Here is a 15,961-nt window from a genome sequence, read left to right as displayed (position 1 = left end):
ATGCTTTGGTGAAGCAGATCGATGCCTTGAAGACTGATGTCAAGCATGGCTCGAGGATGATGAACGATGCGTCGAAGCAGTACCGATGTGCAGTGTTCTCCCTAGGGCCTTTTAGCTGGGCGGTCCGCTCAGCTAATTTAGACGAGCGCCCGGCTATCATCTGCTGCTGCCGCCGCTGCTGAACATTTAAAAAAAAAAAAAAAACCCAGCTTGGAAATTTCAGCCCGTAGCGAACTTATGCTCCGGGGCTCTTTTGGGGGAAATGCTGTCGGGTCCTGCCTTCGCGGAAACAGAAAGTAGGTAGGACCCGACAGCAAGAAGAGCAAATGCTTCACTAACCTGTCTCCCGCCTTAGCCCGTAGCGAACGCTTGCTTCAGGGCTCTCAACATGTGCGTGCCGGCTTCCCTTCTCTTCCCTCCGAAACCGGAAGTTATGTCCGGGGGGGGGTGGAGAAAGGAAGCCGGCACGCACATGTTGAGAGCCCTGAAGCAAGCGTTCGCTACGGGCTAAGGCGGGAGGCAGGTTAGTGAAGCATTTGCTCTTCTTGCTGCCGGGTCCTGCCTACTTTCTGTTTCCGCGAAGGCAGGACCCGGCAGCATTTCCCCCAATAGGTCGATCGCGATCTTGGGCCAATCAGCCTTCCTCGCCCCGATGGCAGAATTGACGTCGAGGAGAGGAATGCTGGTCGACCGAAGCAGGGAGAGCTTGGGGTGGGGTCGGCTTTCGGGCCTGTTATTGATGGCGGTTTGGGGCCTGTTATTGGTGGTGGTTTGGTCCTGGTCCCCGATGGCAGTGGCTTGGGGGAGGGCAGGGAGAAAGAAAGAAAAAGGGCAGGCAGGGAGACAGAAGGAAAGAAGAGAAACAGAAAAAAAAAGAAAAGAAAGGGAGACAGAGAGAAAGAAAGGGCAGGGAGAGAGGAAGGAAAAGTTGGGGGAGGGAATGAGGTCTGGAGGAGAGGAAGCATACAGGCTAAAAGAAGGGAAGAAAGATTGGATGCACAGTCAGAAGAAGAAAGTGCAACCAGAGACTCATGAAATCACCTGACAAGGTAGGAAAAATGATTTTATTTTAAATTTAGTGATCAAAATGTGTCTGAATTTATATCTGCTGTCTATATTTTATACTAAGGTCCCCTTTTACTAAACTGCAATAGAGGTTTTTAGCACAGGGAGCCTATGAGCGTCAAGAGCAGCGCTAGGCATTCAGCGCAGCTCCCTGCGCTAAAAACTGCTATCGTGGTTTAGTAAAAAGGGAGGGGTCTATTTTTGTATGGTTGTTACTGAGGTGATAGTGCATAGAGTCATCTGCTTTGACCTCTTTGAAAAACCCTGGAATAGGAATGATAATTAACATTTTCTATGCGTACAGTGTGCTTTGTGTTTTTTAAAAATTTTATTGTTGGTAGATCATTTTGACTTGGTCATTTTAAAAGCAGCTCGCAAGCCCAAAAAGTGTGGGCACCCCTGCTCTAGAACATCGCTCCTTAGTTTTATCAAGTGGTGCAGGGAAGGGCCAGCACTTTACATCTTATCACCTCATTCTTTCTTTTTTTCTCCTCATGTACAGCACGGTTCTTTATTCTAAGCAGCTCTGGCACTAACAGTACTACGGGTGCCTTATGCTACTTTCACTACCACTTGCAGTCAGGTTCGGCATTTTATCATGGTTTTGGTTTTTTATTTAGTTTTTCAACAGTATTTTCATTTATTTATTAAAGCAGCCTTTTTTAACAGCCCGATGTCCCTCCCCTATCAGTGTGCATTCAATCCACTGCCGACACTGTTTTAGCGCCTCTTTCAATAGATCAAATATCATAGCCCCACTATCGCGTGTTCACATTTATTCTACGTACGAGTTTATCTCATCAGTGTAGAGACCTTTTCGTTAAGTCCATTTTACTCTCCCTTTTTTACTTTCCCGAGTGCTGTGGTTTTATTCTTTGGTTTTAATAGAAGCTCATTTGAACAATAATTTAGATCTTTCCCAGGTTTCACTTTTCATCTATCCGGTCTTTTCTGGTTTCCTTTCTATAGTCTGCTTTTCGTCTGGAGTCTTTTGAGTTTAGAATTACATTTTATGACATATTTTTGTGGTTATAAGAACATAAGAAGTTGCCTCCGCTGAGGCAGACCATAGGTCCATCCTGCCCAGCGGTCCGCTCCCGCGGCGGCCCATCAGGCTCATTGCCTGAGCAATGGTCTATACCTATCTATACCCCTCAATCCCTTTTTCTTCTAGGAATCTATCCAAACCTTCTTTGAAACCATTTAATGTTTTCTTGTCTACAACAGCCTCTGGAAGCGCGTTCCATGTATCCACCACCCTCTGAGTGAAAAAGAACTTCCTAGCGTTTGTTCTAAACCTGTCCCCTTTCAATTTCTCCGAGTGCCCCCTTGTGCTCGTGGTGCCCCTTAATTTGAAAAATCTGTCCCTGTCTACTTTTTCTATGCCCTTCAGGATCTTGAAGGTTTCTATCATGTCTCCTCTAAGTCTTCGTTTCTCCAGGGAGAAAAGTCCCAACTGCTTCAATCTGTCGGTATATGGGAGATTTTCCATTCCCTTTATCAGTTTAGTTGCTCTTCTTTGTACTCCCTCAAGTACCGCCATGTCTTTCTTGAGGTACGGCGACCAGTACTGGACACAGTACTCCAGATGCGGCCGTACCATTGCACGATACAGCGGCATGATGACTTCCTTCGTCCTGGTCGTAATACCCTTCTTAATGATACCCAACATTCTGTTTGCTTTCCTAGAGGCTGTGGCGCATTGCGCCGATGCCTTCAGTGATGCGTCTACCATCACTCCCAGGTCTCTCTCCAGGTTACTGACCCCTAGTGGTGTTCCCCCCATTTTGTATGTGAACATCGGGTTCTTTTTCCCCATGTGCATGACCTTGCATTTCCCCACGTTGAAGCTCATCTGCCATTTTTCGGCCCACTTTTCCAGCTGCGTTAGATCCTTTTGGAGATCTTCGCAGTCTTCCCTGGTTTGAGCCCTGCTGTATAGTTTGGTGTCATCTGCAAATTTAATGACTTCACACTTGGTTCCCGCCTCTAGGTCGTTTATGTAGATATTGAACAGGAGTGGTCCCAGCACCGACCCCTGCGGAACTCCGCTCGTGACCCTTTTCCAGTCTGAGTAGTGGCCCTTCACGCCAACCCTCTGCTTCCTGTTTGCCAGCCAGTTTTTGATCCATCGATGGACCTCCCCTTGTACCCCGTGGTTCCATATCTTTTTAAGCAGTCTCTCGTGTGGCACCTTGTCGAAGGCTTTTTGGAAGTCAAGGTAAATGATGTCTATAGATTCCCCTTTATCCACCTGGCTGTTCACTCCCTCAAAGAAGTACAATAAGTTTGTGAGGCATGACCTACCCTTACAGAAGCAATGTTGACTCGGTTTTAGCTGCTCATTTTTTTCGATGTGCTCACAGATGCTGTCTTTAATCAGTGCCTCCATCATCTTTCCCGGGACTGAGGTCAGGCTCACCGGCCTGTAGTTTCCCGGGTCCCCCCTTGCGCCCTTCTTGAAGATGGGCGTGACATTTGCTATTTTCCAATCCTCAGGGATCTCTCCGGTTTTTAAGGATAGGTTGCATATCTGTCGAAGTGGCTCCGCTATTTCGTCTTTTAGTTCCTTGAGTACCCTTGGGTGAATGCCGTCCGGACCTGGCAATTTGTCGCTCTTTAGTCTGTCAATCTGCTTGAGTACATCCTCTTGGCTCACCTCTAAATCTACCAGCTTATCGTCTTGGTCTCCTATTACGATCTCCTCGGGTTCCGGAATGTTGGTTATATTCTCCATCGTGAAGACTGACATGAAGAACTCATTTAACCTGTCAGCTATCTCTTTCTCTTCTTTTACTACTCCCTTTCTGTCTCCATCGTCCAATGGTCCCACTTCTTCTCTCGCCGGTTGCTTCCCCTTGAGGTATCTGAAGAACGACTTGAAGTTTGTTGTTTCCTCTGCCAGTCTCTCTTCGTATTCTTTTTTTGCTTTTCTAACCACTCGGTGACACTCCTTTTGGTGTTCTTTGTGCACTTTTTGGTTCTATGACATGTCTAAATCGGTCAAGTTATCCATTCTTTTTATTATTTTTTGTCCCCTCATACAGTGGCAGACAGCCCCGGGTGCAGGCCTTAGGGGGGTACACAGCCGGCTGGATCCAGAACCTTCCGAGCTGCTCTAAATGGCACCTGCACCTCAGTGCGGCTGCCGTACTTATTCCGAAGCTCGGCAGCCACACTGAAGTGTAGGAAGATCCTGCGATGACTGCATTTGCCGCCTCTGCCTCCGGTAGACGTAAGTGGCGTCGGAAGGAGTGGACTGGCAGCTGCAGTCATTGCGGAATCTGGCCACAACTCCCTGCGTCTGCCGGCCCACCCCCTCCAACATCACTTACATCTTCCAGAGGCAACAGAAGCAGTCATCATGGGACCTTGCTGGTTTGGAGGGAGAGAGGAGCATAGAAGGGTGGTAGAGGGAGAAAAAGGGGGTCAGGGTGGTATGGAATGGTGGTGGAGGGAGAGAAAGGGGCAGATGCTGATGGAATTGGTGTGCAGGGAAAGGAGAGAGAGACATAAGGGGGAAGGATACTGGATGGAATTGGGTTGGAGGGAAAGAAAGGGGGCAGATGCTGATGGAAGTGGGGAGAAGGGAGAAGAGAGAGTGAAATGCCAGACCATGTGGGTGTGGGAGAGGGAAGGGAAGAAGAGGAGAGAGATGCCGGACCATTGGAGGAGGGAAGGGAAGAAGATGGATGCCAGAATAATAAGGGGTGAAGGGAGAGATGGAAGGGGAATACAAGGAGAGATGTCATATAGAAGGGGCAGAGAGAGGGTAGACAGTGGATGAAAGGAAGAGAGTGACAAGACTATGAGGAAAGCAGAAACCAGAGAAGACAATGTAGAAAAAAATTCTATTTATTTTTTACTTTAGGGGAGATGCATCGCTGTTTCTGTGGTGTTGCATTGTATACAGAGTCCCCTTGGTGGTTCAATTTAACCTTTGTCTACTTTTTCTATTTTATCCCCCCTTTTACAAAACTGTAGAGGGTTTTTTTTAGCACCAGCCATGGTGGTAATTGCTCAGAATTCTATGAGAGTCTGAGCTGTTACCACCATGGCTAAAAACCACATTATAGTTTTGTAAAAGGGAGAGGGGTTAGTTTGTGATTACATATTCCATACTAGGCGAAGGTGTTTTCTGTGTTCTGTGTGTTCAAAAGACATGGTTTTCAGTTAGGATTGACTGTGTAGGATTGATCTGTACTAGTATGGCTTGTTTAGTTTTACAATGGGTGTATTGATGTTGTACTGCTCACTGCAGTATGTAAGATGCTGCCTTTTCCTAGATACACTCTTGTGTGATGTGTGGATTGTTACTAAAAATCATGTTTTTCATACAGATGGGGGGGTGTAAAAAAAATGATGGGCCTCGGGTGTCACATATGCTAGGTACACCACTGCCTTCATAGTTTATATCTAATCCACAAGCCTGCTTTTAGGTCCTACAAGGTATGTATCCCTCTGATTCATGACAATTTCACTTCTCATGTTATCTTATCCATTCTTTTTATTATACAACTGCCCAGATAAGCATCAGTCTTTGACGTGATTGGACCTTGAAAACTAACAGCAACAGTGTTCTCCCCAGAATTTTTTTCCAGCCATGAAAACTATTTGATGCATTTAGTGTGCCACAAAAAACATTTGCTCCGTTTAGTGTGCCGGAGTTAAAAAAGTTTGAGAGACGCTGCTCTATACCATTTGAAAGAGGGTAAATATCTAATTATTCAATTCTAGACTTGGATACTTCTTAAATTTAATAGAAAATTATGGAACAAGTGTCAAACCTTAAGAAAGGCTGCCATATTGAGCATTGGAAAATAACTAATAATAACTAACTAATACAAACAGTACACATTTAGGGCTCCTTTTACTAAGCTGCGCTAGCGGTTTTACCACACGCTTAGCTCGCACAGAATTGCCAAACGTGCTAGACACTAATGCCAGCACTGAGCTGGCATTAGTTCTAGCCATGTAGCACGGCAATTCTGCACGCGCTAAAAACGCTATTGCAGCTTAGTAAAAGGAGCCCTTAATTTTCCCCACCACCAAATTTCCCCGTCCCGCCCCACCCGGCTACTTTTTCATGCCACCCGGCCGGAAAAAATTTCTGGGAAGAACACTGTGATGTGGCAACCCTGCTACCTTCAGTTGGCATGGAACGATGCTCAGGCTTGATCGGTACCGGAGGAGCCGATATGGCAGTGAGCATCAAGAACATGTTCCCAAACTCTAACTGAAAGAGAGCATCAAGCTTTTCTTTAAAAGCCTGCACCAATACCTGGAAGGTGGATGCCATGGCTCACTCTGGAGAGGAAGACATCGAGGAATATGCATCTTTAGATTGGGAAGCAAGCCGCATCAGAGGTCTTTGCTTGGCCGGTACGAATGGACTCTGTACCTTTATGGCCTGAGACCCTGTCTGGGAAGCTGGTGGCTTCTTGGCTGGCTTACCTGACTGGGATGGCGACACCGACTTGGACACTGGTACCTCTGGCGATGGCGATGGCGATGCCTTGGATGTCGATGGTTTCATCAGTGTCAGAGATACCGAAACAGCATCCATGACACAAAAGATCTGCTTTTGTTGTAGAAAACGGTTTTTGATGGACTGTTTTTGTAGCGTGGCACAGCGTGAACACGACTCCACATGGTGGTCTGGGCCCAGACACTGGATACATTACTTGTGGGGGTCCGTGAGAGAAATCGTGTGCTGACACCTGCTACATTTTCTGAAGCCGGTTAACAGGCGGGACATGGACAGAAACACCTCCTCAGCCAAATCAAAGTCCAAAGGCTAAGGTGGAGGACAAGGCCCCTCTGTTGAGAACGGCCCCAAAAAAAAAAAAGAAAGATTCTTTTTTTTTTTCTTATTTTAAGAGAAAGAATAGAAGAAAAATTGAGACGATCCTGATGGGAAAGAATTCCGTGGCAAGAAGGTACTGAAAAACAATGCAGAATGTTCAAAGTAGGACATCATGGCTCCACAGAAAAATGAGAACTGAGGAGGCGCATCGGGCGGGAAGGACTCGCACATGTGAGGTGCAGTCAGTCGAAAACTTTCTAAAGTTCTTCAAGCAAAATGCTTTTGCAGCTATCCGCATCGGGGTTCTGTGGATGTCACCCATATGTGAGAATATGTTGCCTGCTTGTCCTGGGGTAATGATTATTTTTGTTAGAAACACAGATTACAGAGTTTGAATCTGAATTGTATTGGAAAAAAAGTAGGTGTTATATCCGTCCGTACTTTTCTTCAAATTTATGACATAATTCATGCCTTCAACAATAGCTCTTAACAAAACCACATGCAAATTCATGTGGTAAAAACTTACTATACTTTAGTAAAATTTAATGTGTAGTGCACTGTCATGTAGCACTGCACTCTCTAGTAACCCCACTCCAAATCTCAAATTTGTCTGACACTATCACCTTAAACGTGAGAGAGATTATCTTTCCTACCAAACCCATTTTCTATGCCCCATGGATAATATTGACAGTCTACCCATCTCCTTGGGATCATTTTCAACTCATCTCTCTTTCTCGTCATGCATCCGAAACAGTGAAATTATCTATGTTGTCAATGTACTTAAAACATAAACAAGAAAGGTTTGTTTTCTCTGAAGCATCTGTATGGTAGATGCAGTAATTATAAAACTTTATCACACTTAAACTTGATATGTATATTGAAAATTATAAATTAAAAAAAACTTTATCACTCTTTAGTAAGAGGGTCCCAAAATAAAAAAATTTCTTCAACAAGAGAAGATGTGAAAGAAAGATTAGGTTCTTACTTCAATAAATCTTCTTTCTTGTACACATGACTCGTGGTCCTAAAAGCTAGGATTTGCATCTAAACCCGCAAGTTGCTTGCACAATGCTGTCAGTCATCTTTTGAACTGTCTCCTTCCCAGGAAGATGCTCCTGTCCCCTCAGTTTGTACAAAAGCAATCATGTAGCAGTGCACTACAATGACAGACATTACTGAAAGGAGGGACCCCTGCTTAACAGTAGGTGAGACTACATCAGGGACAGCTCCAAGTTCCAGAGAAAACTATGCAGGCTCACTAACACGTATCCTGTGGGATCGGCCTGTCAGCACAGACCGAAGTCTGTGTATTCTCAAGCAGACAAAGATTTAAAATCACTCCAAGCACCAAAATTCCCCAAAAAAGGGATGAAATTACACCGAATAAAAATAATAAAATGGGGAAAGTAGAACAAACACTCCTTCAGGCATGCGTGCAGAGGGAAAGAACTGTAGATGGAGCTAGAGAACCCAGTGAAGTACAGCAGAGGCAGAGTGAAAAATCCAGAGTGGATTCCTTCTTCAGCAGAAAACCGCTATGGGGAAATAACCCGTCTAGAATGTCTCACCTATTGTACTGGCATAGGCTCCATTTAGGGCTCACAAAATCTGAGGTGAAGTCTTGTACCGGGGGGTCTCTAGGACCTTGTTAGTGCCCCTGCCAATCTTCCTGGGCTCCGCGGTCACCGCACGTCTGCGCTTGGCCAGTGCACCTTCCAGAGGGCTCTGGAAAGAGTCTCTTCTCTTAGGAACATGCCTCTTGTGGATCCCCAGCCCTGATGAACTTGGAGGAGGCTAAGCCCAAAGCTCCTACCCCTACCCTGCACGCTCCTTCACATATGGGACATGGATACTCCTTGGCTGGCCATCAAGCACATACTTGGCATGATATAGGGGTTGGAAAGCCTGAGGGGTCCATCTCTGTCAATATTAAGTAAAATTGAAGGGTTTTGAGGCAGATGGAGGCTTTGTGTAAAAAATTTAAAAAAAAAAAGATAATGTAAAATCCAAGATGCCGCTGCATGTAAAATCGCACCAAAAATGGCCCTTGGGGATTTCCCTGAAGTACAAAAAAATGCAGAAAAATGGATTTTAGTGGTGGGGGCCTTGGCTCTGGCTGCAGAAACCTTCAAAATTTGGAGACCCCCACACACATATGATTTTCCCCAAAGGCTACAATAGACTTATTCGCTGTGCCTGCCTGCCTGCTTCAGCTCAGGAATGTAGCTGGGATAAATGGAGAAGAACTCTGCCTCACAGGTTCACCACTCAAACTTGGTCTTCGGGATGCCAATTGGACCAAGGTTGGACTGAACCTCAACCCCTTGAAAACTGCGTGCCACGAAGGGGGAGGACAATGCAGCAGGCTCACTATTAATCCCAAACAAGCCGGGAAGGAGACAAACAACCTGCACTCAAGCTCCTGATAAATCAGGTATGCGAGCAGGTATGCAGGGGACAGCCCCTGAGCTCAAAAAATACAAAAGTAGGCTGGCTAGCTAGGTGTCTCAGAGGACTGATCCTTCTAGCACCAGACTTCCGCAACATGAGTCTGTGTCTTCTCCCAGGCAGAGGTCCCAACAAGTGAGAACTCTGGGCATCAAGCCTCTGACCAAACACTTAGAAAAAATATCCAAAAATAATAAAACTGCAGAGCACAGCAGAAACACTTCTGAGCAATTTGCTTGCAGAAAAAAATCTGAAGGGGCAAGAGCATCTCCCTAGGAAGGAAGCAGAGTTCTAATGATGATTGACAGCATGCTGCAAGGAACTTGCAGGTTCAGATGCAAAACCCTAGTGTTTAGTACAGGAAGAGACCTGATTCATATGCTGTCAGGACTCAGTTTTCACCAAAATGCAGATCTCTAACAATATGACTCACCACAATCTAGAGAATTCACAGACTCCAAAACATTCCACTCAATGAGCAACTGATTTGCTCATTAGAATGCTGCTTGTTACATAATGACACAACACACCAAAAATTTAAACGGTATTTATAATCAAACCTCAAGGGGAAAACTGCCATCCATGGGACCCTGACCTGCCCACTATGTAAACTAATGCACCCATTCATAGGAGGTGTGTATACAGATTCATCAATAAAATTAAACATTTATGTACAGTAAATTCATTTGGGGATATTTTATGTCTGTATATAAAAAACATTATCACACTTTCTGAAAAAGGATGTTTTACACATTTTGGAAATCATTTTTTCCATCTACATGCAATTCACAATGGGAGAGCAAGTGCTACTTATGGAATTACTGCTCTCTTATCACTCCAGTGACAAACTATTTGATTATAAAGGTATAGAATTTGTGCAATTATTCTGTGACAGTCTTACCACCCACAGGCAAGGAATATGTACAAACAAGATTTCTAGAAACTAAACTCCATATATTTAGAACAATTTATTGATGTGCACAGCACTTCCTCCACTTATATATAAGATTTCTTCTGTATTCTGGGCACCTAAGCAAGCACTCAACTTGAGTGCGTGTAAAAATATGGCAGAATATAAGGTTGCCAAATAAAACAAGGAAGACAAATTCCATAGATTCTCATTGGGTCATTCCATGTCAAGTGGTCCAATATTGAAAATCATTCCCACTCAACCTCCAAATTGAATAAAATTTTGTGTGGATGTTACCTATAGCCTCAAATGAAACCATGTGAAATTCTTCAGCTGGATCTCTATTGGTTTGAGGCCTAGTACTGTGCTCCAACTTTGTCCAGCCACCACAGCCCAACAAAGCTTCCAAGGGAACTGAAATTTTGCGGATTAATACAACCCCTGGCATTAACTTCATGTGCAATGTTTGGAATGTAACATTAGTTTACCTCCCCTTTTATGAACCAACAAAGTAGGCAAAAAATGTTATAAAAGAAATTTACCCCCTCCTTTACAACACCATGCTAACGTTTTTAGCGCCAGCCACAGCAGTAGGAATTCTATGAGCATTGGAACTATTACCACGGCGGCCAGTGGTAAAAACAGTAGCGCAGCTTTGTAAAGGAGGGTGTTAATGCCTACTTTACTTGTATTTCGATTCAAGTCATAACTGTACCAGCAGTCATGGCACATAACATGGACAAAGGATTTGCATTAAAAGGCTTTGCAGCCAATTGGAAGCAAAAGATATAATTATACAAAGAAATGATTTTAGTGTTTTATAAACATTTTGGCCTATTTGAGTGTAAATATCTCAACTGTACATCATCCAATTTTTTTTTTTTTTATATCACTTGAAAGAGCATATTTTTTTGCTACAAAACCCATTCTGTTTCATATTTGACCAGGCCGTGCTTTGGTCAGAAGTTAAGTCATTATTTACATGCTTATACATGCAGTGGTACAAAAGGGCTTCTTTAGCATATTATTGTGTAACTAGTGTTTTAGCCCATTACATTTGTTATAGTAACAGGTGCTAGAATAGCCCCACCCATGCCCCTCCATCTGGCCTCCTGGACCCCCATTACTTGCCCAAGGCAGCAGCAACAGTCCTGACGTACCAACCCCTCCTCCCTCAGTGCCCCAAAGCAGCAGCGGTCCTACCATTTCCATCTCTCCTTTTCCCCCCTTTCACACCCTCTATCATCTCTCTCTGACCCTGTTTCACCCCTTTTGCCATCTTTCCCTTTCCTGTCCCCTCCGTCCTTCCCCAAGGCCATCTCTCTCTCTCTCCTGCCTCTTCCATTCTCCCTGAAGTCTATCTCTCCCTATCCCTTACAATCTCTCCCCTGTCCCCCTTGTAGCCCCTCGGTCCTTCTCATCCATCTCCTAAATCTGACATCTCTCCCTCCCTTACACCATCCCTGAGTCTCTCTCTCTCCTTTCCTCACTTGACTCCAACATCTCTCCTTTCTCCCACTCCCTCCCCCCCGAATCCAGCACCTTCTGCCTCTGCGGAGCTCTCATAGCTCCTCCTCCTTTTACCATCTTTCCCTTTCCTGTCCCCTCTGTTGAGGGAGCAAGATTTTTCTTCCGGCCCTCTCTGCCGCTCCCCTTCCTGGCATATAATGCTATTACTTTCACACCCTTGGGCCACCTCAGCAGACGATTCCCTGCTCGGCGATTACTTCCTTCATCTTCTCTCCACTGCGGCCCCGCTTCTCTTCTGGGCGGTTCTACTGTACTGTGCACAGAGATGCGCGCTAAGGGTTTTATTATAGGGGATATGCAAATGAGCAAGAAGTATGAAACTCAAGTTTCTCAAGTTTATTGTGGATTTGATTAATCGCTTATTCAAAATTCTAAGCGATGTCAAAACAGAAAAATTACAAGTTTTTAGGGAAAACAAACCAAATAAATATGACTGACCTGACAAAACATTTAATGCGAAAGGGAAAAAAGAGGAAATAAATACAAGTTATTGATGGTAAATGAGATGAGTAAGGGAAAGAACACTGGGAGAGAGAGGGAAGAGAAGTGAACTTAAAAGAAATTAGGAAATAAAATTCAGTTGATGCTCCTAATCTAATTTTCTAGTTGTCAAATGCATCTTTAAAAAAAAAAGCATGGTACAGCTAAGCTTGTTGGGCTTGCCATGCCAACTCAGATTATAACATCCATGCTTTCACATACTCTTGTAAATAGCCCATTTGTGGAGGGACATTCTCTTGACTGAACTATGATTTTGATTGCAAATACTTCAGACATGTTTATCTATTTACCTATGTATGTGTTAGTTACATGCCGATTATGTTGGTTTTTAAGTAAACTGCTTAGGTTTAAGCAGGTTAGAAATGTTTTAAATAAAGAAAAGCACAGTGTGCCTAAAAGTTTATGGGGGCAGTAACTGGTCTTAATCTCTTCCAGTTCCTAGAATCTGAGCCCTATTGTGCTGTCTGTTCAGGAGCTATGTTGTGTCAAATATTTGCCTGTGCATTCCACAACAAACGTTTTCATCAATTTTGTAGTCTCCCAGTAATACACCAAAGCATGCACTAATGATCTGAGTGGTATATTTGGATTCAGTACAAAATGTTGTACTGGAATTATGACTTTTAGTTTGGTCAAACAACTATCCTTTCCACAACCTGAATCAAAAGTTGACGTTTTTTCCACTATCTTCCATGGAATGAAAAAAGTGGCCCCAATAACAAGGCCCCTAAGTTTGGAAAAAGTTGAGATACTGCTCTAAGACTTTGCACATATTCACTGTATGCCCTATTGTACTTCCAGGAAAAATGCCATCAACTTCTGAGATGGTCAAGTGGGGAGGCCTAGACTACTTGACATGGTTCATAGACAACGGCGCGAAAGACAAAAGCGCGCGCCGCCGCACCACTCTAAATTACAGTTTTTAGGGGCTCCGACGGGGGGTTTTGTTGGGGAACCCCCCCAGTTTACTTAATAGACATCGCGCCGGCGTTATGAGGGGTTGTAACCATCCACATTTTACTGTAAACTGAACTTTTTCCCTAAAAACAGGGAAAAAGTGAAGTTTTCAGTAAAATGTGGGGGGTTACAACCCCCCACAACGGCCCCACAATGCGGCGCGATGTCTATTAAGTAAAGTGGGGGGTCCCCCACACACACCCCCGTCGGAGCGCTAAAAACAGTAATTTAGAGCGGCACGGCGGCGCGCGCTGCGCTCAATTGTCTGGGCGCGCCTTTGTCCCAGCGCGCTTTTGACCTGACACCACTTGACCTAGAATGATGGCCCATTGCGACTTCATTGCCACTTTATCATCCATTGCCTGAAGTATCAACTTAGACTGTTGAGCCCATTTGGGCATAAAAATAACTCATGCAGCTGAATGTAACTCAGTTTGAGCTACTAATTAGGAGGTTTTGATGTTTAGTTACAACATAAAATTATAACCAAATGTTAAATAAAAATATTCTTACTAGTTTGTTATTCTTTGATTATAGGAGATTTATTTTTGGGTGTGCAGAAGATAGAAAGTCTTTAGTACACTACATGCACACACATTCTTTAAGGAACAATTTTCTAATTGAGAAGTTGCCTAGTTATTTAAGAAAAAGTTGAGAAGTTTTTTTTCCCTTTTTATATGATCACAATAAAAATTACCTTATGCTCCTTCATCAATACTGCCAGATTGGGGTACTTTATGTCCCAGTGGATTCACTTCTCAGCCCAAGCCTCATGTACTACACCCACCCACCATCAGGAGCATAATCTCAGAATATCCTCATTTTATAGTATGATCTTTCAATTACTAAACAGTGGTTGCAAAATTGGAGTTGGGGGAGGAGCCCCCCCCCCTGCCGAAACACAGAGGAAGAGCTGCATTGGCTCTTCAAGTTCAGAACTATTGAGGGGGGACCAAACCCACATTCGAGGAACAGCCGCTACGTTGGGCTTTAATCGCCTTTTAATTTATGAGTACACTGTTACACACTACTCAAATCTATAAAAGAGGAAATCCTGCAGTTTATCTTGGTTTCATCCCCATGGTTCAAAGCACTCTCTGGTATAACAGTATCAGGTAAATATTTTAGTCTTATCAGCATGCTTGCAGTTGTATTATTGTTTACATACTGCCCGGAATCAACTCCAACTAACGTGCTGCTGATTCCTATTAAACACTCGCCAGTCAGAGACAATACACACCATCTCCAGCAAACGTTCCTCTCCAACCCAGCACAACAGAATGGAGACTAACAGCTGTCAAGCACTACAGCCTTGGGGCCTCTGCCCAGCCCACGGGTAGGCCGAGCGGACCCTCACTTCCCAGCTCCTTTCTTCCGGTCTAGCTGGCTTGAAAGTCAAGGGGTACGCCGCCAGCCCCTCCAGGGAAGAAAAACTTGGCTAGGGCCAAACCAAGCGTGTACTGTCCCGTGGAGAATCTGTGTCAGCTGCCCTCGCGCGGGCTCCCCCTTACCTTGGAAACGGTCCGCGGTGTCAGAGGTAAACATTAACTTCGCATACAGAAAGTGGCGAAGAGCGAGCTGGCGTTGACTCAGACGCAGATTCAGTTTTACTTCTTTTCTCTCTTTCTCTCTCTCTCTCTCTCTTCCCTACTCCCGATAGCCCAAAACTCGCAGTGCCCAAAGCAACCACCACCGACGTCAGGAGAGGCCAATGAGCATGCGCAGTACGAGCCCAGTGGTAGTCTAGCCAGACTCGCGCCCAGTTGCAACCAGAACAGGAAGAGTCCCAGCTGGCGAGCGCGCGGAGGGGGAGGAGTCTGGCTCCGAAGAGAAATGCACGAGAGGGCAGGTAGATTAAGAGTCTGTGGTATACAGTGGCGAATTGAAGTCGAATTTTTAATTATTCACAGTTCTTAATTCACGTGCACCTGCTGGTCTTACGTCTCCGAACTCTCTATTCTGCTCTTGACTGCCCAGAACACGCTTTTCTTGGGATGCGTTTCATGCTCAAGACACGGATCTGATCCTGCTGAAGAGGATCGACCACAGAAACGGAATAGCTGGCTGCTGTATGGAGGTTGCATATAAGGGTGCTTAGTGGCCTGGTATGAACGCTGGGAATCAACTAGGATGAATCAATCTGTCAGAATGTTAGCCCAAAAAGAAAAGGCAGCGCCGGTTTATCCTTCGTCTGCAAGTTATTGTATTGAAAATCGTATAATTTTGTTAGTAGCTTCCTATGCACAACTTGCATTCACAGCACTTTGGTCTAAACGAAGGCCCGAGCCGAGGAAGCACGCAGACCATTTGCAGAACTGGCTTTCAACGATGAGAACCAACATCACAAATAATACAGCCTTTTTGTTTCTATTCCATCCCCTAGCCATGTGACACATATCCTGCCTTTTAAAAATTACTCCAGTTAGAAGGCCATTTGAATTTCCGATAGCAACACTTTTAATTGCGTTTCTGAAAGAATGGTTGAGGGGGTTAGTCCCTCGGTATCTCTCTACATCTGTTTGCTTATGTAAGTCAGAAACGTACATGAAACTAGTGTTGGGGAAGACAAGTGAACCACAGAGGGGGTGAGCAGTCCAATCTCAAAATAAGCGGGGGCTACAGCACAAGGAAAGACATTAACAACAGTAGAGAATATAATAATGGGTGCTGACGGAGCCCAGCTCCGAAGGCACCGTCGAAAAAAAAGCCTGGTGTAGTAGCTGGGTAAAAAACTCAAATCCACA

General features: G+C 44.6%; 1 protein-coding gene across 11 annotated transcripts in view; it reads right to left on the bottom strand.

Moving 5' to 3' along the window:
• The window catches only part of EVI5 (ecotropic viral integration site 5), a 363,365-nt gene extending 347,783 nt beyond the window's left edge, over nt 1-15,582 (bottom strand). For 4 of the 11 annotated variants that reach the window (XR_004536596.1, XM_033916071.1, XM_033916078.1 and 1 more), the window contains exon 1: nt 15,470-15,581. Coding sequence is in view for 9 of the 11 variants with exons in the window: in XM_033916071.1 (XP_033771962.1) it covers nt 15,470-15,559 (90 nt within the window). In the remaining 2 variants the exon portion in view is untranslated. Of the gene's footprint in view, nt 1-14,457; nt 14,648-14,728; nt 15,010-15,469 lie in introns of those variants that run through there. The other 7 variants (XM_033916070.1, XM_033916072.1, XM_033916075.1 and 4 more) reach the window with 6 other exon arrangements.
• Nucleotides 15,583-15,961: the final 379 nt, after the last annotated feature.

Source organism: Geotrypetes seraphini, chromosome 12, assembly GCF_902459505.1.
Source record: "Geotrypetes seraphini chromosome 12, aGeoSer1.1, whole genome shotgun sequence".
In the NCBI taxonomy this organism is placed as follows: Eukaryota; Metazoa; Chordata; class Amphibia; order Gymnophiona; family Dermophiidae; genus Geotrypetes; species Geotrypetes seraphini.
This window is presented reverse-complemented; position numbering and strand designations above follow the sequence as displayed.